Below are 25,253 nucleotides of genomic sequence, written 5' to 3'. Positions count from 1 at the left end.
TTGTTCGTCATGGGTATGCGATTCTGCCTGCAAAGTTTGGCCTCGATCTATTCAGCCGTTGCAGAGAAAAAGGGGTTTTCGTGTTTTCACGAAAAACAATATGGCGGCCGAACCACGTGACATGTGACGTCATAATTACCATTAAAATATTCTACAGACCGAGTCCCCCCTAGGGTGAAAATTTGATCTCAATCGGTCCTATTATTGCAGAGAAAATCAATCTTTTTTAAAGGAAATTAAAACTTAAAATGGCGCCGAGTTAAGGATCATCAGAATTATCAGAATTCCCAAAGTTCAAAGTGCCATAACTTTGTCAAAAATGATCGAAACGTCGTGAAGTTCGAACTCGATCTGTAACTTATCATGAGGAAACCATGTGCCAAGTTTGAAATCATTAGCATTAAGCGTTTAGAAAAAAAGTCCGGAAAACTGTTCTTTGCGTGATGGACTGACGGACTGACGGACTGACGGACTGACGGGATGGAGGGACGGCGTGCAAACCTATAGTCTCCTCCGGTTTACATCGGTAGGGGACTAATAACAAGGATGTCGAAAGATATCGATGTTTGTCATTGTGAATGACGTGGATATTTTCAGACTATTAACAAATCTTTACAGTCTGACCCATTGCTGGACAGCAGTCCTCCATTTACAGAGCCAATGCCAACCGGTTTCCTCCATTTGCAGAGCCAATGCCAACTGGTTTCCTCCATTTGCAGTGCCAGTGCCAACCAGTTTCCTCCATTTACAGAGCCAATGCCAACCGGTTTCCTCCATTTGCAGTGCCAATGCCAACCAGTTTCCTCCATTTACAGAGCCAATGCCAACCAGTTTCCTCCATTTGCAGTGCCAGTACCAACCGGTTTCCTCCATTTGCAGTGCCAGTGTCAACCGGTTTCCTCCATTTACAGAGCCAATGCCAACTGGTTTCCTCCATTTGCAGTGCCAGTACCAACCGGTTTCCTCCATTTGCAGTGCCAGTGTCAACCGGTTTCCTCCATTTACAGAGCCAATGCCAACCGGTTTCCTCCATTTGCAGTGCCAATGCCAACCAGTTTCCTCCATTTACAGAGCCAATGCCAACCAGTTTCCTCCATTTGCAGTGCCAGTACCAACCGGTTTCCTCCATTTGCAGTGCCAATGCCAACCAGTTTCCTCCATTTACAGAGCCAATGCCAACCAGTTTCCTCCATTTGCAGTGCCAGTACCAACCGGTTTCCTCCATTTGCAGTGCCAGTGTCAACCGGTTTCCTCCATTTACAGAGCCAATGCCAACTGGTTTCCTCCATTTGCAGTGCCAGTGCCAACCAGTTTCCTCCATTTACAGAGCCAATGCCAACCGGTTTCCTCCATTTGCAGTGCCAATGCCAACCAGTTTCCTCCATTTACAGAGCCAATGCCAACCAGTTTCCTCCATTTGCAGTGCCAGTGCCATCCAGTTTCCTCCATTTACAGAGCCAATGCCAACCAGTTTCCTCCATTTGCAGTGCCAGTACCAACCGGTTTCCTCCATTTGCAGTGCCAGTGTCAACCGGTTTCCTCCATTTACAGAGCCAATGCCAACTGGTTTCCTCCATTTGCAGTGCCAGTGCCAACCAGTTTCCTCCATTTACAGAGCCAATGCCAACCGGTTTCCTCCATTTGCAGTGCCAATGCCAACCAGTTTCCTCCATTTACAGAGCCAATGCCAACCAGTTTCCTCCATTTGCAGTGCCAGTGCCATCCAGTTTCCTCCATTTACAGAGCCAATGCCAACCAGTTTCCTCCATTTGCAGAGCCAATGCCAACCGTTTTTTTTCCATTTGCAGTGCCAGTGCCAACCGGTTTCCTCCATTTGCAGTGCCAGTGCCAACCGGTTTTTTTCCATTTGCAGTGCCAGTGCCAACCGGTTTCCTCCATTTACAGAGCCAATGCCAACCGGTTTCCTCCATTTGCAGTGCCAATGCCAACCGGTTTCCTCCATTTACAGAGCCAATGCCAACCGGTTTCCTCCATTTGCAGTGCCAATGCCAACCAGTTTCCTCCATTTACAGAGCCAATGCCAACCAGTTTCCTCCATTTGCAGTGCCAGTACCAACCGGTTTCCTCCATTTACAGAGCCAGTACCAACCGATTTCCTCCATTTACAGAGCCATGCCAACCAGTTTCCTCCATTTGCAGAGCCAATGCCAACCGGTTTCCTCCATTTGCAGTGCCAAGGCCAACCAGTTTCCTCCATTTGCAGTGCCAATGCCAACCAGTTTCCTCCATTTGCAGTGCCAGTACCAACAGGTTTCCTCCATTTACAGAGCCAGTACCAACCGGTTTCCTCCATTTACAGTGCCAGTGCCAACCGGTTTCCTCCATTTACAGAGCCAATGCCAACCGGTTTCCTCCATTTACAGTGCCAGTGCCAACCGGTTTCCTCCATTTACAGAGCCAATGCCAACCGGTTTCCTCCATTCACGTCGCTAAATGCATGTTGCTCCAGGTTGCTCCATGTTGTCTTGGTTAGCCATTATTATTGAGAGGTAGCATATGGTATGTATGAATTTTGGGGAGGTTGGAATACTATAGATCACATGAGTTCAAATGTTTCCCACTGACTTAAGTAATGTTGGCAGGGCCAAGCGATTGGTCAAGTCTGCCCAGGTGTATTTTTGGCAAAATGATGAGTTACGTGTTGGTACCTGTGCCTAAGATGTGCATTATTGATGGGAGTGTGCAGGCGAGAGGTGCTGAAGGTGCAGGAGAGTGCAGGAATCGGAGCATTGGGACAGCTAAGTTGGGAGTTGGTGCTTTGCCTCAGCGCCGTCCTGTGCATGTTGTTCTTCAGCTTGTGGAAGGGCGTGCGCACCTCAGGAAAGGTAGACGGGGTGTCTGACGTTTAACCTGCCGGCTCGTTTGACTTGGCGCTGGGTCAGGTCATCGTTACACACCTTTGATTTTATGAAGTGGTGTGTGTATTTGTGTGCATGCACGTTAGGTGGTTTGGTTCACTGCCACCTTGCCCTACTTTGTGCTGGGAGTACTTCTGGTTCGAGCACTCATGTTACCTGGTGCCCTAATTGGAGTCCAAGCCTTTCTCACCGTGGACTTTTCTCGACTCCAAAGTCCTTCGGTTAGTCCATTTATCTTCACGTGTCCTTTCGTTTTGCTTCTTTAATTCCGTGTTACATTTAAACATCGACTTATTTAACGATCCCCACCTTTTGGGGTCGGGGTTGGATGAGGAAAGTTTTTGGGTCGAGTCTCAAGGACCACCTGGCCAGCCAGGCCTGACTTGACGATGGATTTAAGGTGTTTTGGGAGGGACTTTGTAACTTGTTTCGGGTGCCGGAGATAATTCACATCCTCTTCACAAAAGACGTCACCGGATCTTTACCGTCCAACGACGAATGCTAGCAGATCGGACGCCCGGCTTAACATCCGGTTTATTATGGGGTCGGGAATCGAACCCAGACCGGACAACTCCAAGGTACGTGCACCAACCTGTTGGATTAGAGTACACACACCATATCGAGTAAGATTTCATTTTGATGATTCGGAATGATGTAATGTGGCGGACACAAAAGCCCACTGGCGTGGTGACATCATTCCGCGCACCAAGTGGGCGGTGGCCACGCCCGAGGGGTAGGCGTGGCCTCATGATATACACCGGGCGCCCAGCCCGGAGCGGTACAGTGTTACTGTTACAGTGAGCTCTTACAATAAAGACGTTTATATGTTACCGCTTGTCCGCTTCCTCCTTGCTCACAAGCAGCGCGCGTAACGCTGCGCTTTACTGGTGACCCTCGACGTTGGATCTGCCGGAGCGATCCTTCCACACGCGACGCCATTGCCATGGCCAACGTCGTCAAACTTCCGGAATTTTGGGAGGCTCAGGCCGAAGTCTGGTTCGTCCAGGCCGAAGCCCAATTTCAGCTTCGGCGCCTCACCGGCGATGACACGCGCTATTGCCACGTCGTCGCCTCCCTCGGGCCCGGCACGGCCGCTCGAGTTGTGTCCGTCCTTCGCCACCCACCGGACGGCCACAAGTACGAGGCACTCAAGCGGCTACTCCTAGCCACGTTCGGCCTCACGGACGACGCGCGGGCCGACCGCCTCCTGGATCTCCCCGAGCTCGGTGAGACGCGCCCGTCGGTCCGAATGGACCATATGCTGTCACTGTTGGGCGACGAAGCCCCCGGTTCGCTATTCCGGGCGCTTTTCCGGCGCCAACTTCCAGCGCAGGTTCGCCTCGCGTTGGCCGGGACCGGGCTAACGGAACCCCGAGCATTGGCAGCCGAGGCGGACAGGTACTTCGCCGCTTCGGACACGCGGGCGAGAGTCAGCGTGGCCGTCACGGCCCTCGAGGCTGATGTTCAGCAGCATGTTCCACAGCATCAGCTTCTACAGCATACGCAGCATGCTGATACGCACCTCGTGAACGCCGCCACGCCCCGCCCACCGCCGCGGCGAAAACCGCCACCGCGGGGAAACCCGCCAACTACACCGGCCGGGCGGAGCCAGCCGCGCTCCTCCAGCTCCACCACCTGGTGCTGGTTCCACGCCAAGTTCGGCCACGAAGCTCGGCGGTGTCATCCGCCGTGCTCCTTCAACGGGTCGGGAAACGCCCGGGCCGGCGCTCAATAGTGGCGATGAGCGCCGGCCGTTCGAGCAGCCTGCTGTTCATAACGGACACCTTCTCCGGGCGCCGTTACCTGTGCGACACGGGAGCGCAGGTGAGTGTCATTCCCGCCGGCACGTCAGACAAGCACGCCGCGGGTGGGGGCCCCGCGCTGCTTGCCGCGAACGGGACGCCCATCCGTACGTACGGAAAACGCTGCCTCTCTCTGCGGTTTGGAGGGCAGGTTTTCCGATGGACGTTCGTCACCGCCGACGTGCCCATGGCACTGCTTGGCGCGGACTTCCTGTGCGCTAATGGGCTCCTGGTCGACGTCAAGCGCAGACATCTTGTCCAGGCCGAGACGTTCAGCTCGCTCGCTTGTGCGTTGCCCAGCTCAACGAGCGGCTTGCCAAGCGGCTTGCCGAACGGTTCGGTTCCGGCCACGTTGGGCTGTACGCTTCCGGCAGCGGACGCATTCACCCGCCTCCTCGCCGGCTTCCCGGCCCTCACGCAGCCCACCTTCTCGGCGGGGGCCGTCAAGCACGGGGTGGCCCATCACATCCCCACCATCGGGCCACCGGTCTACGCCCGGGCACGCCGCCTCGAGCCGACGAAGCTGGCGGTGGCAAAAGCGGAGTTCGCTACCCTGGAGCGACTCGGCATCGTTCGGCGCTCAGAGAGCGCTTGGGCGTCGCCGCTGCACATCGTGCCGAAGCCCGGCGGGGGATGGCGACCGTGCGGGGACTATCGCCGTCTCAATGACGCCACGACTCCCGACCGCTACCCCGTCCCCCACATTCAGGACTTTTCCGCCCGTTTGGCGGGCAGGTCCTTCTTCTCGAAGGTGGACCTCATACGTGGCTACCATCAGGTCCCCGTCAGGCCGGAGGACGTCCCGAAGACGGCGGTCATCACGCCATTCGGACTCTTCGAGTTCCTGCGCATGCCCTTCGGTCTGAAGAATGCGGCTCAGGCGTTCCAGCGACTGATGGACAGCGTCCTGCGCGACTTGGATTTTGTCTATGTCTACCTGGACGATATCCTCGTCACCAGCGCGTCCCGCGAAGAGCACCTACGCCACCTCCGCACGCTCTTCGAACGCCTGGGCCAGCATGGCCTGATTGTGAACCCCGCAAAGTGCCGGTTCGGCACCGCCACAATCGATTTTCTGGGGCACCGTGTCACCAGGCACGGAGCCGTCCCCCTGCCGGCCAAGGTGGAGGTGGTGAAGTGGTTTCCGCACCCCCGCACGATCAGAGGGCTGCAGGAGTTCCTGGGCATGGTGAACTTTTACCATCGGTTCCTGCCCCGTATCGCCCAGCTCCTGCGCCCCCTGCACGAAGCTCTCCGAGGTAAGCCGGGCAAAGGCGACGTTACCTGGACCGAGCAGATGGACAGGGCGTTCACGGGCGCGAAGCTCGCCTTGGCTAACGCCACCATGCTCGCGCACCCGGCGCCCGATGCACCGATCGCCCTCACCACCGATGCCTCGGACTACGCGGTGGGCGCGGTGCACGAGCAATGGGTGCGTGGAGCTTGGCAACCACTGGCGTTCTTTAGCCGGCAGCTTCGCCCGCCCGAACGCCGTTACAGTACCTTCGACCGCGAGTTGCTCGGACTTCACTTGGCGGTCAGGCACTTCCGCCATCTGCTCGAGGGCCGTGCGTTCACTGCCTTCGTCGACCACAAGCCGCTGATCTTCGCGATGGGCAAGGTCACCGAGCCGTGGTCGGCCCGGCAGCAGCGTCACCTCTCGGCCGTGTCCGAGTACACGACGGACATCCAGCACGTCGCGGGGAAGGACAACCCGGTGGCGGATTGCCTTTCCCGGGCCGTCGCCCACGCAGTCCACCTCGGCATCGACTATGCCCGGATGGCAGCGGACCAGGCCGCTGACCCCGACGTCCAGGCCTTGCGGACTGCCGTCACGGGCCTCCGCGTCACCGAGGTGCCGTTCGACGGCGCGGGCGCGGCCCTCTTGTGCGACGTCTCCCTCGGGCGTCCTCGCCCCATCGTGCCCGCGGGCTGGCAGCGCCAGGTGTTTGACGCCATCCACGGCCTGTCCCACCCGGGCGCGAGGGCCTCCCAAAGGCTGATCGCCGACAAGTTCGTCTGGCATGGCCTCCGGAAGGCCGTCCGCGGCTGGGCCAGGACGTGCCTCGCGTGCCAGCGCGCCAAGGTGCACCGGCACACCCAGGCCCCGTTGGCCCCGTTCACGGTGCCGGAACGCCGGTTTGACCACGTCCACGTGGACCTGGTGGGACCTCTGCCCCCCTCGCGGGGTTTCACCTATGTCCTCACCATGGTGGACCGCACCACCCGGTGGCCGGAGGCCGTGCCCTTGGCGTCGACAACGGCGGCCGATGTCGCGCAGGCTTTCATCGCCACCTGGGTCGCCCGGTTCGGCGCCCCCTCAGACATCTCATCCGACCGCGGCCCCCAGTTCACCTCGGAGCTCTGGGGGGCGGTTGCGCAGGGGCTCGGGGTCCGGCTGCACCGAACCATGGCCTACCACCCCCAGGCTAACGGCCTGTGTGAGCGATTTCACCGCTCATTGAAGGCCGCGCTCCGGGCCACCCTCCGCGACGGCGGCTGGGTCGACAGGCTCCCCTGGGTCCTGCTGGGCCTCCGGACGGCGCCCAAGGAGGACCTGCGCGCATCCGCGGCGGAGTTGGTCTTCGGGCAACCGCTGCGGGTGCCGGGCGAGTTCCTCCCCGACTCCACGGCACCATGGTCCGCGGCACAGCAGCGCTCCGCTCTGCAAGAGACCGCCTAGAGGTTCGCCCCGGTGCCAACGGCATGCCACGGGCACCCACCGACGCACGTCGCCCCGGAGCTTCGCACGGCGGAGTACGTCTTCGTCCGCCACGATGCCCATCGGACACCACTGCGGCCCCCGTACGACGGGCCTTTCCGCGTGCTGGAGACCGGGGCGAAGCACTTCACCCTGGACATCGGCGGTACTCCTGACCGCGTTTCGGTAGACCGCCTCAAGCCGGCCCATCTCGATGTGGACCATCCACCGCCAGTGGCCCGACCCCCACGTCGGGGCCGCCCTCCTGCGGGCGGACCCCCGGCACCGCCCAGCAACGCCGCCCCCCGGTCCTGCACCCATCCCAGGGGCAGCCAGGGGCATCCCACCTGGCATCCCTGCACCCCGGACGCCGCCGATCGCCAGGGGGCGCTTCGGCCGGGTCATTCGTCTGCCCCGCAAACTGGCCCTCCAGGTGCACGGGAATTCTGGGGGGGCGCGTGTGGCGGACACAAAAGCCCACTGGCGTGGTGACATCATTCCGCGCACCAAGTGGGCGGTGGCCACGCCCGAGGGGTAGGCGTGGCCTCATGATATACACCGGGCGCCCAGCCCGGAGCGGTACAGTGTTACAGTGAGCTCTTACAATAAAGACGTTTATATGTTACCGCTTGTCCGCTTCCTCCTTGCTCACAAGCAGCGCGCGTAACGCCGCGCTTTAGTAATACAAATACCAACACGTACATATACGTCACCCAACACTTTGTTGTTTGTAAACTTTAATTTTATTATGCATCCCTGAAAACAGCATCGTAACCATTATGGATTGTACCCTGTCAAAGGTGTATGTCAAATGAGAGCATGAGGAGGCAGTACAAATACACTTGATAGAGCAGATGTGCACTTGATGTACGGTAAAATAAATACACTTGATGTAACATATGTACACTTGATGTACGGTAAAATAAATACACTTGATGTAATAGATGTGCACTTGATGTACGGTAAAATAAATACACTTGATGTAACATATGTACACTTGATGTAATACATGTACACTTGATGTAATATATGTGCACTTGATGTAACAGATGTGCACTTGATGTACGGTAAAATAAATACACTTGATGTAACATATGTACACTTGATGTAACATATGTACACTTGATGTAATAGATGTGCACTTGATGTAATAGATGTGCACTTGATGTAATAGATGTGCACTTGATGTAATAGATGTGCACTTGATGTAATAGATGTGCACTTGATGTAATAGATGTGCCCTTGATGTAACAGATGTACACTTGATGTAATAGATGTGCACTTTATGTAATACATGTGCACTTGATGTAATAGATGTACACTTGATGTAATAGATGGACACTTGATGTATGGTAATAAATGTACACTTGATGTAATAGATGTACACCTGATGTAATACATGTACACTTGATGTAATAGATGTGCACTTGATGTAACATATGTACACTTGATGTAATAGATGTGCACTTGATGTAATAGATGTGCACTTGATGTAATAGATGTGCACTTTATGTAATAGATGTGCACTTGATGTAATAGATGTGCCCTTGATGTAACAGATGTACACTTGATGTAATAGATGGACACTTGATGTCATAGATGTAATGTAATAGATGGACACTTGATGTATGGTAATAAATGTACACTTGATGTAATAGATGTACACCTGATGTAATACATGTACACTTGATGTATGGTAATAAATGTCTTACGTCACGTGGTTCGGCTGCCATCTTGAAAAAAACGAAAAACTTTGCACCTCTATATCTCTGAAAGCGCTGCATAGAAAAAATTGAGACATGGCTCATTGTAAAGAGCTCTCCATGGGGAATAAGATATTTTAATGATGATGTCATAGGTGCCTCCATTATGACGTCATAATTCGATAAGTACAAAACTCCATCCAATCAAGATGAAATTTCTTGAGCATCATCTAGGGATAAATTGGTGGAGAAAAAAAAAAGACCGGTCACGTAGTCCAGCCACCATATTTGTTTTAACACAAAAGCTATAAAAACCATTAAAAACCCTTTTTCTCTAAAATGGCTAAACAGATCGAGGCAAAACATTACATGCATGATCGCATACCCATGACAAACAAAAGGTTCTGCAACTATGATGTCATAGGTCACATGGTTTGGCGGTATGATTTTTTGAAGAATAAAACTTTAAAAAGCCACTCCTCCAGAACGGCTGAAAAGATCGAACGGAAACTTCCCACACGTTCCCCATGCCTTGCACATGCCATGCTGTCCTTGAATAATTCATACGTCACATGGTTTGGCAGCCCTATTGGGTTGAATGAACATCTTTAAAAAAATACATCTCTTGAACCGCTTCACTGATCGATGTGAAACTTCAGAGTAATGTCGTAGTCGTAAAACGGAAGACATGTTTAAAATCTCAACATGATTGGTCTTACGGTCTGGCAGCCAGAAGTTATTGTTTGAAGAAGAAACTCTACTAAATTATCTTTTCCAGCCATGTGAGTTTTCAATATATCTATTAATTATGTACTGTTTGAAGTCAGTGGCATCCTGTATAATTACGTATGTCTATTAATTATGTACTATCGGAATGTACCTTTCAACACTTTGAACTGCTGAGACCCATTGGACCTTTGAAGAACCTTTAAGACCCCTTAAGACCACCAAAATACGTCACATCATAATTGACTGACTCCATCTACATCTCACTGTCTGATAATATGGACCAACTTCTATCTACCCATCCCAACCCTCTCTTCCTCATATATGGTGATTTCAATTGTCACCATGCCAGTTGGCTGGGTGTGGGTACCTCTCTCACCAGCCATGGCTCTTCAGCAAAGGACTTCTGCGACTCACTGGGACTGACACAATCTGTCAATTTCCCGACCCGGATCTCAGTCAACGGAGCATCTTCTCTTCTGGATTTGGTTATGACAAACTTCCCTGAAAATGTCTGCTGCTCTTCTTCTGCTCCAATCGGCTCATCTGATCATGTGCTTGTCAAAGTGGACATCTCTCTGACCATTCTCAGAGAGCCTCCTCAGCGTCGACGAGTCTGGCATTTCACTCAGGCCAACTGGCACGGTCTTCAAGCAGCCATCAATCATCTGGACTGGTCTCGCATCTCTACCGCCTCTGACATCAACTCATCCTGGGAATTCTTTCAAAGTAAATTGCTCTCTCTCATGCACAGATTTATACCATCTCGTCTTCAGTTGTCATACCCTTCCTCCCGTCCATGGTACACGGAATCTTGTGGTGAGGCTGTTGCCCTGAAACAACTTGCTTTCGTCTCCTGGAAAGCAAATCCAACGGAAGGAAATCTCATTTCCTTTCACAAAGCCCGAAACAAGTGTGTGTCCACCCTCAGGAGAGCCAGGAAACAATATCTCACCATTCTCAAGACCGAACTCTCTTATCTGTCTCCCTCTTCCAAATCCTGGTGGCATCTGGTCAAATCTGTTTCTGGTGTTTGTTCCCCCTCCATCCCCTCCCTCACCTCAAACGGCTTAACGGCTGACTCCGCACGTGAAAAAGCTGAATGCCTCATCTCTGTGTTTGCCTCTAAATCTTGTGTCCCAAACCCATCCCTCTCTGTACCCACCGTACCCAGTCGTACCCAGCTGCTCCTGGACTCTGTGTCCTTTCCTCCTGACAAGGTGGAAAAGTTTCTGTCAACCCTCGACTCTGATTCTGCAACTGGTCCTGACGGCATCAGCCCATGGGTCCTAAAATCATGTTCTTCTGCTCTTTCACTCCCTCTTTCTGTTCTCTTCACCCTCTCTTTTGCTCAAGGTCATCTGCCATCTGCTTGGAAATCAGCCAACATCACCGCTTTGCACAAAAAAGGTGCAAAAACAGATCCCAGCAACTACAGACCAATCAGCCTTCTCCCAATTATCAGCAAAGTCATGGAATCCATCATTGCTTCAGATATTAAATCTTTCCTCTTCTCCAATGGCTTGATCTCTGATCATCAATTTGGTTTCAGACCTAGTCACTCTACTCTGGACATGCTGCTTCTGCTTTCTCAACAATGGATGGAGGTCCTCAACGCCAAACAGGAAATTAGAGCTGTCTCCCTTGACATTTCACGTGCCTTCGATACGGTCTGGCACCCTGCTCTGCTCTCCAAACTCTCCTCCTTTGGTATCCATGGAAATATCCACGCATGGCTGGCGGACTTCCTCTCTGGTCGGAGTCAACGTGTGGCCCTGAATGGGTTTCTCTCATCTCCTCTTCCTGTTCAGGCTGGAGTTCCCCAAGGTAGTGTTCTGGGCCCTGTGCTTTTTCTGGTCTTCATCAATGATCTCTCTGACTCTCTTGAAAATCCTCTCTATCTCTTTGCTGACGACTCTACTCTCTGTCGCTCCATTCCTCATCCCTCAGATCGGCAGTCTGCAGCCTCCTCACTCTCTGCAGACCTGGACAAAATCACAGACTGGTCAAACAAGTGGAACATGTCTTTCAATCCTGACAAATCTCACACTCTTACAATGTCTCTCCGAAAGGACCGACTGGACAACCCTCCCATCTACTTTCTCAACAATCCTCTCCAAGAAGTTCTGTTGCTCAAGCTTTTGGGTCTCACTATTTGCCATGATCTTTCTTGGGAAAACCACATTTCCAAGCTGGCCGCCAAAGCCAGTCGCCGACTGGGCATCCTCCGTCGTGCGAAGTCCTTCCTTGGCACACCTGAGCTCCTCACCACATACAAGGCTTTTATCCGCAGCTCAATGGAATACTGTTCCCCCCTCTGGGCTGGTGCTCCTGCCTCACACCTTGCTCGGCTTCACGCTGTTGAGGCCAAAGCTTTCAGAATCATTGGAATCTCCTGCGATGTAGTCAACGCCGAGGGCTTCACTCACTCACCGCAGGCAGGTTGGTGGTCTTTCTGTCTTCTACCGACTCCTCTCCGGCCTTGCTCCCCCAGCTCTCTCTGTGCTCTGTCCCCCCAATATTCCTTCAGGTCGCACAAGATCTGCCTGCAACCCTCTTATGGTTAAACTGCCAAAGTCTAGGCTCTCTGCTCACCTTCACTCTTTCATTCCCCTTTTCTCCCGCCTCTGGAACAAACTCCCCCACTCCCTTCAATCCCACTCCTCCCTCCAGGTCTTTAAAACAGCTGTTCACCACCATCTCTTATCGTCCCCCATCGAAAACCTTGATCTTTTCTACCCCCGGTAATTCACCCCAGAGTCCTTGCAGTGTTCATATGTTTTAATCCTCTCCCACCTCCCCCCAAGTCCTCCCGATGTCCCTGCTCTCAAATGTTGTGTTTGTGTCCTTCCCCCTTTTCCCCCTCTCTTTTGTGTCCTTCCCCCTCTCTCCCCATCTTGTCTGCCGCTCCCCTTGTTTTTTGTGTTTTGTGTGTCGGTTTGTCTTTTTGTGTGATTAATGTTAGCTCTTTCACGAGCCTCGATCTTGTATACAAAAAAAAAAAAACCCCAAAAAAAACAAAAAACCCCAACATATCCTAAAGATCCTGAAATACCATGAAGAACCAGAGGACCCCAAGGACCCAAAAGACCCTGAGGACCCAAAAGAGCCATAGAACCCTGATGACCGAAAAGACTACAAGGATGCAAAAGACCCTGGGGACTCAAAAGACCCAGAGGACAGCCTCATTTAAATAAATATATATATATATTTAAGATACAATACTGAATCCAGTTTTATAAACAGGACATCATGTGTCACGCGTGTCTGACGAAAGTGGGGTTGTATACGAAATAATGAAAGAATGTACAAAAACACCCCACAAAATACACCTCACAAACACATCCTGGTGAAGGTCTGCGATCTCTGATTGCTCTTTCTTGTTGGGCCTTGATTTTCTGACTGCAGACTGCTGTCATGGTGATTTGCTGGCAGGATTTTGCCATTCATTGTGGGGCACAAGTTAAAGTCGGTAGTTGGAGTGGAGGGTTCACCTCCGTGCCCCTCGTCCTGCCCTCTAGCCATCTTTAAATATCTTCTCAGGCCAAGGTGGACCTGCGGTATTCTGACAGTGACACCTGAATTGGAATCCAAATACCTGAATATATATAAACCAAACTCCACTTGGTATTCCTTGTATTGCTGTAAATGACTTGAAGTGAATTTCTCACCGTTTCCCTCCAGGTATGGATTGATGCAGCGGTACAGATATGTTACTCGCTGGGAGTGGGTTTCGGAGTGTTGGTTGCTTTTGGAAGCTACAACAAACCAAGTAACAACTGTGTGCGGTAATGCAAACCTCGTTTCACCTCATCTCACGTCGTTCCTTTCCACGTTGACGTTTCCATTAATTGAATGACGTCACGTTTCCTCCCTGTCGTTTCACACAGCCCTCTAAATCCCCTCGTATCTCCTGCAGGGACACCATTGTAACGAGTTCCATAAACTGTGTGACGAGCTTCTTCTGTGGATTTGTGACCTTCTCCATACTTGGTTACATGGCACAACGGCAAGGGGTCAGCATCCATGATGTTTCCACCGACGGTGGGTTTGTGTAGTCATTTTTATACCTTTCCTACAGGTGTGCGTGCGGTTAGTATAAAATGTACAAATTTGTTGTCTGCTTTTCATGTCTGAGTTTTGTACTGATCGTGTAACCAAAGATGAAACAAGTACAGATACATTCAAAGTACACCGCCCCCATGCCAAATAATTAAATATCCTACAGCGCGGCATTGCCGGGGCGCCTCCGGCGCCCAGCAATACCGCAATGCAGCTCATAGAGGCTGCATTGGGAGGGAGAGGTGTACACTAATTGATTGATTAATTGTATAATTAAAATCAATGAAAGATTATCACAAAATATTTTCTTAATCAATTGGCTAATAGCATAACTAAACCACAAGTGCTTCATCCGAAGATGTATCTTTTAGAAATGTAATTAAATAAGTCAATAATAAAAAATTAAATAATTGATTGATTAATCAATAATTAATCAATTAATCAATAATTAATTAATCGATTAAATGATTAATCAAAAAATCAAAAATATCCTTGATGGCCACATCACTTGGTCACTGTCATGTCCAAATATTAGCTTCCCAGCTCAAAAGGTGCCTGAGATATTGGCCAAATGAGAAAGAAAATAAATGAATGATTAATAATGAAAAAAAAAAAAGAATAATCATTAAAAAATAAAAATTATTAATCAATTCGGTAACAGAACACATAAACCACCACCATTTCATCAGAATCTGTAACTTAAAAATTTTTTTTTTAGTCTTTAATCGAATAATTAAATAATTAATCGATTAATTGATTAATTGATCAATTAATAAATCAAAAATAGCCTTTGCAGCCAAATCACCTGGTCATTGGCATGTCCAAATATCAGCTTCCTAACTCAAAAGGTGCCTGAGTTGATGGTCAGAAGAGAAAGGAAATTTGATTAATTAAATAAGTACTTAATTAATCGCTAATAATTAAATAACTCATCAATTAATTGATTAATCAAAAAACAAAAAACCCCGTTTTTGACAAAGGACTTGCTCACTATTGTGCCGAAATTTCAGCTTCCTCGCTCAAAGGATGGCTGAGATATCGCCCGGACAAACAAGCAAGAAAACAAGAAAACAAACAAGAAAACAACCAAGAAAACAAACAAACAAACAACCAGAGTGAAAACTGAGTACTCCCTTTCAGCGTGCGTCACTGCCGAGCTCCCTTCGGTGCCCAGCAATGACGATTTGCAATGCCTGGAGATGGCATAGGAAAACTGAGTACTCCCTTGCAGCGCGCGTCACTGCGGAGCTCCCTTCGGTGCCCAGCAATGACGATTTGCAATGCCTGGAGATGGCATAGGAAAGGTGCAGTGTACAACAAACAACCAGAGTGAAAACTGAGTACTCCCTTTCAGCGCGCGTCACTGCCGAGCCCCCTTCGATGCCCAGCAATGACGATTTGCAATGCCTGGAGATGGCATAGGAAAGGTGCAGTGTACAACAAACAATCAGAGTGAAAACTGAGTACTCCCTTTCAGCGTGCGTCACTGCCGAGCCCCCTTCGGTGCCCGGCAATGACGATTTGCAATGCCTGGAGATGGCATAGGACAGGTGCGGTGTACAATGACAGATTAAATTAGTACTTATGATACAAGTGTGATGCGTCAAATGGCTCGATCCATAAAGACAGGAAACGTGACGTTATGACCCCTTGTGCTATCATCATCATCATCATCATCATCATCATCATCATCATCATCATCATCATCATCATCATCATCATCATCATCATCATCATCGCCTTGCTGTTCAGCATTTTCTTGATTCCGGTTACAATCCTAAATCGCTCACCATTCCAACACGGAATACTCGACCCAGGTAGAATGAATTAGTAATTGTACAGGGTGCTGGCGATAACACCCTCTACCCTCCATGAAGGACACCGTGGGATCTTTAACATCCACCAGCATCCTCTACCCTCCATGAAGGACACCGTGGGATCTTGAACGTCCACCAGCATCCTCTACCCTTCATGAAGGACACCGTGGGATATTTCACGTCCACCAGCACCCCTCTACCCTCCATGAAGGACCGTGGGATCTTTAACGTCCACCAGCACCCTCTACCCTCTATGACGGACAACGTGGGATATTTCACGTCCACCAGCACCCCTCTACCCTCCATGAAGGACCATGGGATCTGTAACATCCGCCAGCACCCTTACCCTCCATGAAGGACGCTGTGGGATCTTTAACGTCCACCAGCACCCTCTACCCTCCATGAAGGACACCGTGGGATCTTTAACGTCCACCAGCACCCTCTACCCTCCCTGAAAGATCGCGGGATCTTTAACGTCCACCAGCACCCTCCACCCTCCATGAAGGACACCGTGGGATTTTTACCATCCACCAGTACCCTCTACCCCCCATGAAGGACACCGTGGGATCTTTGACGAACACCAGCATCCTCTACCCTTCATGAAGGACACCGTGGGATATTTCACGTCCACCAGCACCCCTCTACCCTCCATGAAGGACCGTGGGATCTTTAACGTCCACCAGCACCCTCTACCCTCTATGACGGACAACGTGGGATATTTCACGTCCACCAGCACCCCTCTACCCTCCATGAAGGACCATGGGATATTTAACGTCCACCAGCACCCTCTACCCTCCATGAAGGACCGTGGGATCTTTGACGTCCACTAGCACCCCTCTACCCTCCATGAAGGACACCGTGGGATCTTTAACATCCACAAGCAGCCTCTACCCTCCATGGAGGACACCGTGGGATCTTTAATGTCCACCAGCACCCTCTACCCTCCATGAAGGACAATGGGATCTGTAACATCCACCAGCACCCTTACCCTCCATGAAGGACGCCGTGGGATCTTTAACGTCCACCAACACCCGCTACCCTCCATGAAGCACCGTGGGATCTTTAACTTTCACCGACACCCTCTACCCTTCATGAAGGACACCGTGGGATCTTTAACGTCCACCAGCACCCCGCTACCCTTCGTGAAGGACATCATGGGATCTTTAACGTCCACCAGCACCCTCTACCCTCCATGAAGGACCGTGGGATCTTTAACGTCCACCAGCATCCTCTACCCTCCATGATGGACCGTGGGATCTTTAACGTCCACCAGCACACACAACCCTCCATGAAGGACACCGTGGGACCTTTAATGTCCACCAGCACCCCTCTGCCCACCACGAAGGACACCGTGGGATCTTTAACATCCACCAGCAGCCTCTACCCTCCATGAAGGACACCGTGGGATCTTTAATGTCCACCAGCACCCTCTACCCTCCATGGAGGACGGTGGGATCTTTAATGTCCACCAGCACCCATCTGCCCTCCATGAAGGACACCGTGGGATCTTTGATGTCCACGAGCACAACACCCTCTACCCTCCATGAAGGACCGTGGGATCTTTAATGTCCACCAGCACCCCGCTACCCTTCGTGAAGGACATCATGGGATATTTAACGTCCACCAGCACCCTCTACCCTCCATGAAGGACCGTGGAGTCTTTACCGTCCACCAGCACCCTCTACCCCTCCATGAAGGACCAGGGAATCTTTAACATCCACCAGCACCCACAACCCTCCATGAAGGACACCGTGGGACGTTTCGTGTCCACCAGCATCCTCTATCCTTCATGAAGGACCGTGGGATATTTAACGTCCACCAGCACCCACTACCCGCCATGACGGACCGTGGGATCTTTAACGTCCACCAGCACCCTCTACCCTTCATAAAGGACCATGGGATCTTTAACGTCCACCAGCACCCTCTACCCCTCCATGAAGGACCGTGGGATCTTTAACGTCCACCAGCACCCTCTACCCTCCATGAAGGACACCATGGGATATTTAATGTCCACCAGCGCCCTCTATCCTTCATGAAGGACCGTGGGATCTTTAACGTCCACCAGCACCCTCAACCCTCCATGAAGGACCGTGGGATCTTTAACGTCCACCAGCACCCTACTACCCTTCATGGAGGACACTGTGGGATATTTAACGTCCTCCAGCACCCTCTACCCTCCATGAAGGACCATGGGATATTTGACGTCCACTGGCACCCCTCTACCCTCCACAAAGGACACCGTGGGATCTTTACCATCCACCAGCACCCTCTACCCTCCATGGAGGACACCGTGGGATCTTTAATGTCCACCAGCACCCTCTACCCCTCCATGAAGGACTGTAGGATCTTTAACGTCCACCAGCACCCTCTGCCCTCCATGAAGGACACCGTGGGATCTTTGATGTCCACCAGCACCCTCTACCCTTCATGAAGGACACCGTGGGATCTTTAACATCCACCAGCACCCTCTACCCTCCATGAAGGACCGTGGGATCTTTAACGTCCACCAGCAACCCTCTACCCTCCATGGAGGACACCGTGGGATCTTTAATGTCCACCAGCACCCTCTACCCTTCATGAAGGACAGTGGGATCTTTAACGGCCACCAGCACCCGCTACCTTCCATGAAGGACCGTGGGATCTTTAACGTCCACCAGCACCCTCTACCCTTTGTGAAGGACCGTGGGATCTTTAACGTCCACCAGCACCCTCTACCCTCCATGTAGGACCGTGGGATATTCAACGTCCACCAGCACCCTCTACCCTTTGTGAAGGACCGTGGGATCTTTAACGTCCACCAGCACCGCTACCCTCCATGAAGGACCGTGGGATCTTTAACGTCCACCAGCACCCGCCACCCTCCATGAAGGACCGTGGGATCTTTAACGTCCACCAGCACCCTCTACCCTCCATGAAGGACCGTGGGATCTTTAACGTCCACCAGCACCCTCTACCCTCCATGAAGGACCGTGGGATATTTAACGTCCACCAGCACCCCTCTACCCTCCATGAAGGACACCGTGGGATCTTTAACATCCACCAGCACCCTCTACCCTCCATGGAGGACACCGTGGGATCTTTAACATCCACCAGCACCCTCTACCCTCCATGGAGGACACCGTGGGATCTTTACCGTCCACCAGCATCCTCAATTCTCCATGGAGGACACCGTGGGATCTTTAACGTCCACCAGCACCCGCTACACTCCATGTAGGACCGTGAGATCTTCAACGTCCACCAGCACCCTCTACCCTCCATGAAGGACCGTGGGATCTTTAACGTCCACCAGCACCCCTCTACCCTCCATGAAGGACACCGTGGGATCTTTAACGTCCACCAGCACCCACTACCCTCCATGAAGGACCGTGGGATCTTTAATGTCCACCAGCACCCTCTACCCCTCCATGAAGGACCGTGGGATCTTTAACGTCCACCAAATAATTCCGGCAGAAGGGACGCCCGGCTAAACATCCATCCGAGGGACGGCTCACACAATGATGCCTCTCTTTGTCTGCGATCCACCAGGATGGCCGTTTATAAAACTGGTTTGGGATTTGAATCAGGGATAGACAGCTTAGAGGTGAGTGTGCGACCTCTTGGTCGAGGGTATCATGCCAGCCCAACCTTGTTTGGTGAATGCTAATTAGAAATTGCAAATGTTATAACACGAAACACTAAAAGCTATAACGCACTCGGTAGGGCGCATACCTCCACCAGGATGAACAGGTTACATTTTCTATCCCACTGATATAGCCTGGATCTCGATCCGGACCTGAACCAAAATTGAATCAGCTTGTTCTTGTTACTCAACCAAACCCGTCCCCCAAGTTTTGTCCGAATCCATCCACAACATTTTGAGATATCGTGCTATATATTGTTTTGGCCCCGTCTTTCACTGGTGAAGAAGAATCACTTATAAATATAAAAGTTCTCGTATCCGGATCTGGATTTAGATCTTCACCAAAATTGAATCGATTCATCGTCGTCACACACACAACCTGTCCACCAAGTTTCTTCCGAATCCATCCACAACTTTTTGATATCCTGCTCACAGCCAAAGAAACAAACAAAAAAGATGTCGTGCAGAGCACGATACTTGCAAAATCCCCACAAGAAGCCTGACCTTAAAAATAATTGTTTTTTGAAGTCAATGACCTGATATGACCTCTCTGGTCAATGACCTCTCTGGCCTTGCCCCCCCTGCTCTCTCTGGGCTCTGTCCCCCAAATATTCCTACAGGTCGCACAAGATCTGCCTGCAACCCTCTTATGGTTAAACTGCCAAAATCAAGACTTTCTGCTCACCTTCACTCCTTCATTCCTCTTTTCTCCCGCCTCTTGAACAAACTCCCTCACTCTCTTCAATCCCACTCCACCCTCCAGGTCTTTAAAACAGCTGTTCACCACCATCTCTTATCCTCCCCCATCCAAAACCTTGATCTTTTCTACCCCCGCTAATTTCGGTCCCCTTGTGTTTTATACCTCCCCCCCCCCTCCCCTTCCCACGCCTTCTGCCCCCAAGCCCTCTCCCTCCCACACTTCTCCCTGCTCTCAAATGTTGTGTTGTGTGCTTCCCCTTCTCTCCCCATCTTGTCTTCCGCTCCCTCTTTTTATATATTTTGTTTGTCTGTTTGATTTGTTTGTGAAATATATGTTAGCTCTTTCACGAGCCTCGATTCAGTACACAAAAAAAAGAAGAAAAAAAAAGAAAAAAAAGAAAAGCCTCCTCAAATTTCAAGTGGTTTGGATGAAAATTGAGGATTTTTGGAAATCAGGCCTATGTTGACCTCAAAATAATTGGTGGTTAAAGTCAGTGACCTGATGTGCAATTTCTATTCAAATTTCAAGTCAGTTGAACGAAAATTGAGGATTTTTAGAAATTCGGCCTATGTTGACCTCAAAGTAATTGGTAGTTGAATTTATTGGCCTGATATGCAAACTTCTTCTTCTGTGGGCTTTGGGTCACAAAGACACAACAGAAGATCCTCTCACGCAGTTACAATATCACAAGTCGAAGCTGATTGTGTGTCAAATACCTTGGCTTGCTCACATAAGTTGCTGTTGCAGATGAATTTCTTGAGTGAAACTCCCTTTCCTATGTCGTATATGCGGGAGGTAGTGTGGCATCTGAGAAGAGAATGCAGGAAGAGCATATTGGTGCACAGATCAGGGCCTAGTTCAGGGCCTAGTTCCACACACGTGCTTTCTTCATGTCATTCTTTGACAGATTAATGTTCACCGACACTCCCCATCCAACTTGACAGAGCTTGAGGAAATCTGGAAGGAAGAATGGGAGAAACTTCCCAAATCCAGATGTGTAAAGCTGATACAGACATTCCCAAGAAGAGTCAAATCTGTAATTCATCAAACAAACCCAAGAAGAGGGTCAGAAAAACAGGTTGCATGTCTGGAGGCTGGTATAGTAAATCAGTAGCATTAGCAGATCTATATCATCGCCTACCAGTACAGTGTTGGTCATGGTCGCTGACTCCACGGCTTTCTGTACAATGAGGAAGTCAGCATCACCACAAGCGATCGCAGTTCACATTCTGTAACTCGTCACCAAGCATCTTGACAAACCGTTGCTTGTTTGTCATGTCCTTTGTGGATATACCAAATGAACACCACAATGGCTTTTGGATACTTTTTTGTGGCATAGTTGGTGTACAGAGCACATACAGCGCCTTCAGAAAGTACTCACACCCCTTGATTTTTTTCATATTTTGTGTTACAGCCTGAATTTCAAATATATTAAATTGAGTATTTATTTTGTCACTGATCTACAGGTAATACCTCATAATGTCAAAGTGCCATTTTTGAAAGAAATTTTCACGAAATAATTAAAAATTAAAACACCGAAATATCTAATTTATATAAGTATTCAACCCCGAGTCAATACTTTGTAGAAGCGCCTTTGGCAGCAATTACAGATTTGACTCTTCTTGGGTATGTCTATATCAGCTTTGCACATCTGGATTTGGGGAGTTTCTCCCATTCTATCTTCCAGATTTGCTCAAGCTCTGACAAGTTGGATGTGGAGCGTCGGTGAACATTAATCTTCAAGTCTTTCCACAGATTATCAATGGGATTCAAGTCTGGGCTTTTGCTGGGCCACTCAAGGACTTTACGTTCTTGTTTCGAAGCCATTCCAGTGTTGCTTTGGTTGTATGCCTGAGGTCCATGGCCTGTTAGAATGTAAATCTACACCACGGCGTGAGGTCATTTGCACTCTGAAGAAGGTTTTCTTCAAGGATTTACCGGTACCTGTATTTGGCTCCATTTATTGTTCCCTCTATCCTTACAAGTCTCCCAGTCCCTGCCGCTGAAAAGCATCCCCATAGCATGATACTGCCACCAACATGATTCATGGTAGGGGTGGTGTTAGATGGATTATGAGCTGTGCTTGGTTTCTGCCAGATGTGGCACTTTGCATTCAGGCCAAAGAGTTAAATTTTCATCTCATCATACCACATCGGATCTCTTGGTGCCATTGGTCCTCACCCCTTATAAATGGAAGAGAATGGGAACAACAAAAAATATGTCAGATATTGCCTGTACCACAGGTGAACAACTTGCATTTGTAAGTCATTTTCACTTATCATCTGACATTGTCTTGGCCTGTAAAGCATTTCAATTGGAATAGATTTGGACCGACAGAAAAAACCCAACACACAACCACAGTGTTGCCTTCAGGACAATTCCTATATGCACACACACACACACACACACACACACACACACACACACACACACACACACACACACACACACACACACACACACAAATTAGGACATCATGCTCACGTACGACCTGATGATTCCATCGAGCGTGAACATAGAAAACAAAGCATTGCGTCCGGACGTTGTACTCAGGAACAAAAAGGGAAATACAGCATTGATGATGAGATATCAGTACCCAGCGACTTTGGCCGAAACAACACAGAAATCAAGAAAATGACCAAATACCAGGACCTCAAAAATGAGGGCAAGAGATCTTGGAAGCTGAAGAGCATCGAAATTGTACCAGTGATAATTGAAGCAATAGGAATGATGAAGAAGAACCTCACAGATTTTTAAAACCATTCCCAGGAATATTTCCACAAATGAACCACAATTGGATGCAATCCGGGGTTCGGTGACGATCCTGAAAAGATTCCTTGGAACAAAACTCTGAAAAAGTTGAACAACTTGGTCCATGAACCGTTGATCCCTTACCGAAGAGGAGGTGGATACTTTGGGTCCTGGGAGGACTCCGTTCCACCTCCTGAAACCCGCAAATGGAGAAAATCCCTTCCATTTCCGGTTCTGCCGGCGAGGTTGTGTTTTTCCAAGCTCTCCACGCTATCAAAGTAAAGTATTTTTCCCGTTTGTATTTTTGTCAAAACTGTATTTTTATTTTACTGTATTTCTGTGTACTGTGTGTTTCTCGTAAGATCTCAGTGTAAATCATGCATACCTGTGTGTAATAGTCAGTTGTTCCTGCCGCGTTTTCAGGCCTTGTCCCTCGAGGCTTTCCTGGCTCCTCGGCGGCCGTTTTTGTCCATTTACTTTTGTTCTCTCACTGTATTGCTTTTTCTTTTGTCTGTCTTTTCACCCCATACTTCCCATAAAAAATAAACTTTTTTTTTTTTATTATCACAATTTCCTTCTCTCCCCATGGCTTCCTCTCCACCGATTGTGACCACGTGTTTCACTCCACCCGTTTGTTTTTTTTCTCCTTCATAACTCAATCCTCTCCAGCCAACACCTTTCCAATCCTAGTTTTCACCATACTCCTTCAACGTTTTTTTTTTTTTTGTATACAAGATCGAGGCTCGTGAAAGAGCTAACATTAATCACACAAAAAGTCAACCGACACATAAAACACAAAACAAGGGGAGCGGAACCCAAGATGGGGAGAGAGGGGGAAGGACACAAACACAACTTTTGAGAGCACATTTGTGTTAGCACGGGAACTTTCTCCTTCTTCTGATCCACTTTCACCTAACCTTCAAAAAATATATATTAATGAAAAATTTAAAAAGTAGGCCCCTCCTGTCGTACTAACACAATTGCTTATACACCTCTCTGTTCCTTCGTTCTCTGCTCTTCTGGCTGTCAATCTCCTATCCTTCTGTTCCTGCTTTGGAACCTGTGCTGGAATCATTAATCCCCCTTAGGAATCCTTCAAGCCCTCTTTTAGGGAATTTCCCCAGATAGTTTTCACGGTTTAGTTTTAAAATGTTTAAACTTTACTCTGCAGTGTTGTATTCTGTTGTGTATTATAACACACTTTTCTTCTTCTTCTTTAAAAGGTTGTCTTCGATTTGCTCATCAAATCTCTTCATTTCAAATAAAAATTCAATCACTTCCAGTTCTGCCTTTCTACATTCCCTAAACTCACCTGCATTCCATTCCACCCCTCCTCCAATGTTTTCAAATGGATCTCTGACTCGAAAATCACCAGAAACTTTATTTGTTAATGTTGTTGTTATTTATCATTACAGGTATTGGGCTGGTGTTTGTGCTCTACCCTGAAGCACTCGCAACGCTGTATGGGGCTTGGGCCTGGTCACTGCTCTTCTTCATCATGCTGGTAGCACTAGGCCTGGACAGCGCTGTAAGCCACTTGCAGTCAATCAATGGGAAATCCTCATTTGCAATACTGTATAATTCACAGAGTTGATGGCAACATATGTTTTACCACCTGGCATGGAGTTTGCATATTTACAATTATTGAATGTATGCATGGGGAAACTGACTGACCAATGGGATATGTGGGATATCAGGAGTTTGATAATTTGGGATGACCAAAATGGGAATTTAGTTCCTTATCAGGAAGGTCTTTAAATTTGAACATATTTTCTTGACTTTTCCATCTCCCACAAACACTTTGGGTGACCACAGATGGTTTCAATGCTTTATTGAGGACAATACCAAGAGCGACAGAAAAGAGTTGGTTTTATCGGGGCTTTACCGCTGCCCCACTTTTGATGGGAATTCCTGCTGTCGTTTTTCTTGGCTCAAGGAGTCCATAATAGGTAAAACACTCAAAACACCCGATGTGAGTACATGGCCATGGCTATACTGTACATTGATGGGTCGTGCATTGACCAGATGTGAGTACATGGCCATGGCTATACTGTACATTGATGGGTTGTGCATTGACCAGATGTGAGTACATGGCCACGGCTATACTGTACATTGATGGGTCATGCATAGACCAGATGTGAGTACATGGCCATGGCTATACTGTACATTGATGGGTTGTGCATTGACCAGATGTGAGTACATGGCCATGGCTATACTGTACATTGATGGGTCATGCATCGACCAGATGTGAGTACATGGCCATGGCTATACTGTACATTGATGGGTTGTGCATTGACCAGATGTGAGTACATGGCCATGGCTATACTGTACATTGATGGGTCATGCATCGACCAGATGTGAGTACATGGCCATGGCTATACTGTACATTGATGGGTTGTGCATTGACCAGATGTGAGTACATGGCCATGGCTATACTGTACATTGATGGGTCGTGCATTGACCAGATGTGAGTACATGGCCACGGCTATACTG

The 25,253-nt window shown here is 49.4% G+C and overlaps 1 protein-coding gene across 4 annotated transcripts in view; it reads left to right on the top strand.

Moving 5' to 3' along the window:
- Positions 1-25,253, top strand: part of LOC137413356 (sodium-dependent dopamine transporter) — a 148,687-nt gene that overhangs the window by 78,017 nt on the left and 45,417 nt on the right. For all 4 annotated transcript variants that reach the window (XM_078779178.1, XM_078779177.1, XM_078779176.1 and 1 more), the window contains 5 exons: positions 2,708-2,846; positions 2,966-3,100; positions 13,496-13,599; positions 13,731-13,855; positions 24,176-24,288. In XM_078779178.1, coding sequence (XP_078635304.1) covers positions 2,708-2,846; positions 2,966-3,100; positions 13,496-13,599; positions 13,731-13,855; positions 24,176-24,288 — 616 coding nt within the window. The remainder of the gene's footprint in view (positions 1-2,707; positions 2,847-2,965; positions 3,101-13,495; positions 13,600-13,730; positions 13,856-24,175; positions 24,289-25,253) is intronic.

This window comes from Myxine glutinosa, chromosome 5 (genome assembly GCF_964187855.1).
Source record: "Myxine glutinosa chromosome 5, kmMyxGlut1.1, whole genome shotgun sequence".
NCBI classification, from domain to species: Eukaryota; Metazoa; Chordata; class Myxini; order Myxiniformes; family Myxinidae; genus Myxine; species Myxine glutinosa.
The sequence above is the reverse complement of the archived record's forward strand: the minus strand, read 5'-3'. Positions and strand labels throughout refer to the sequence as shown.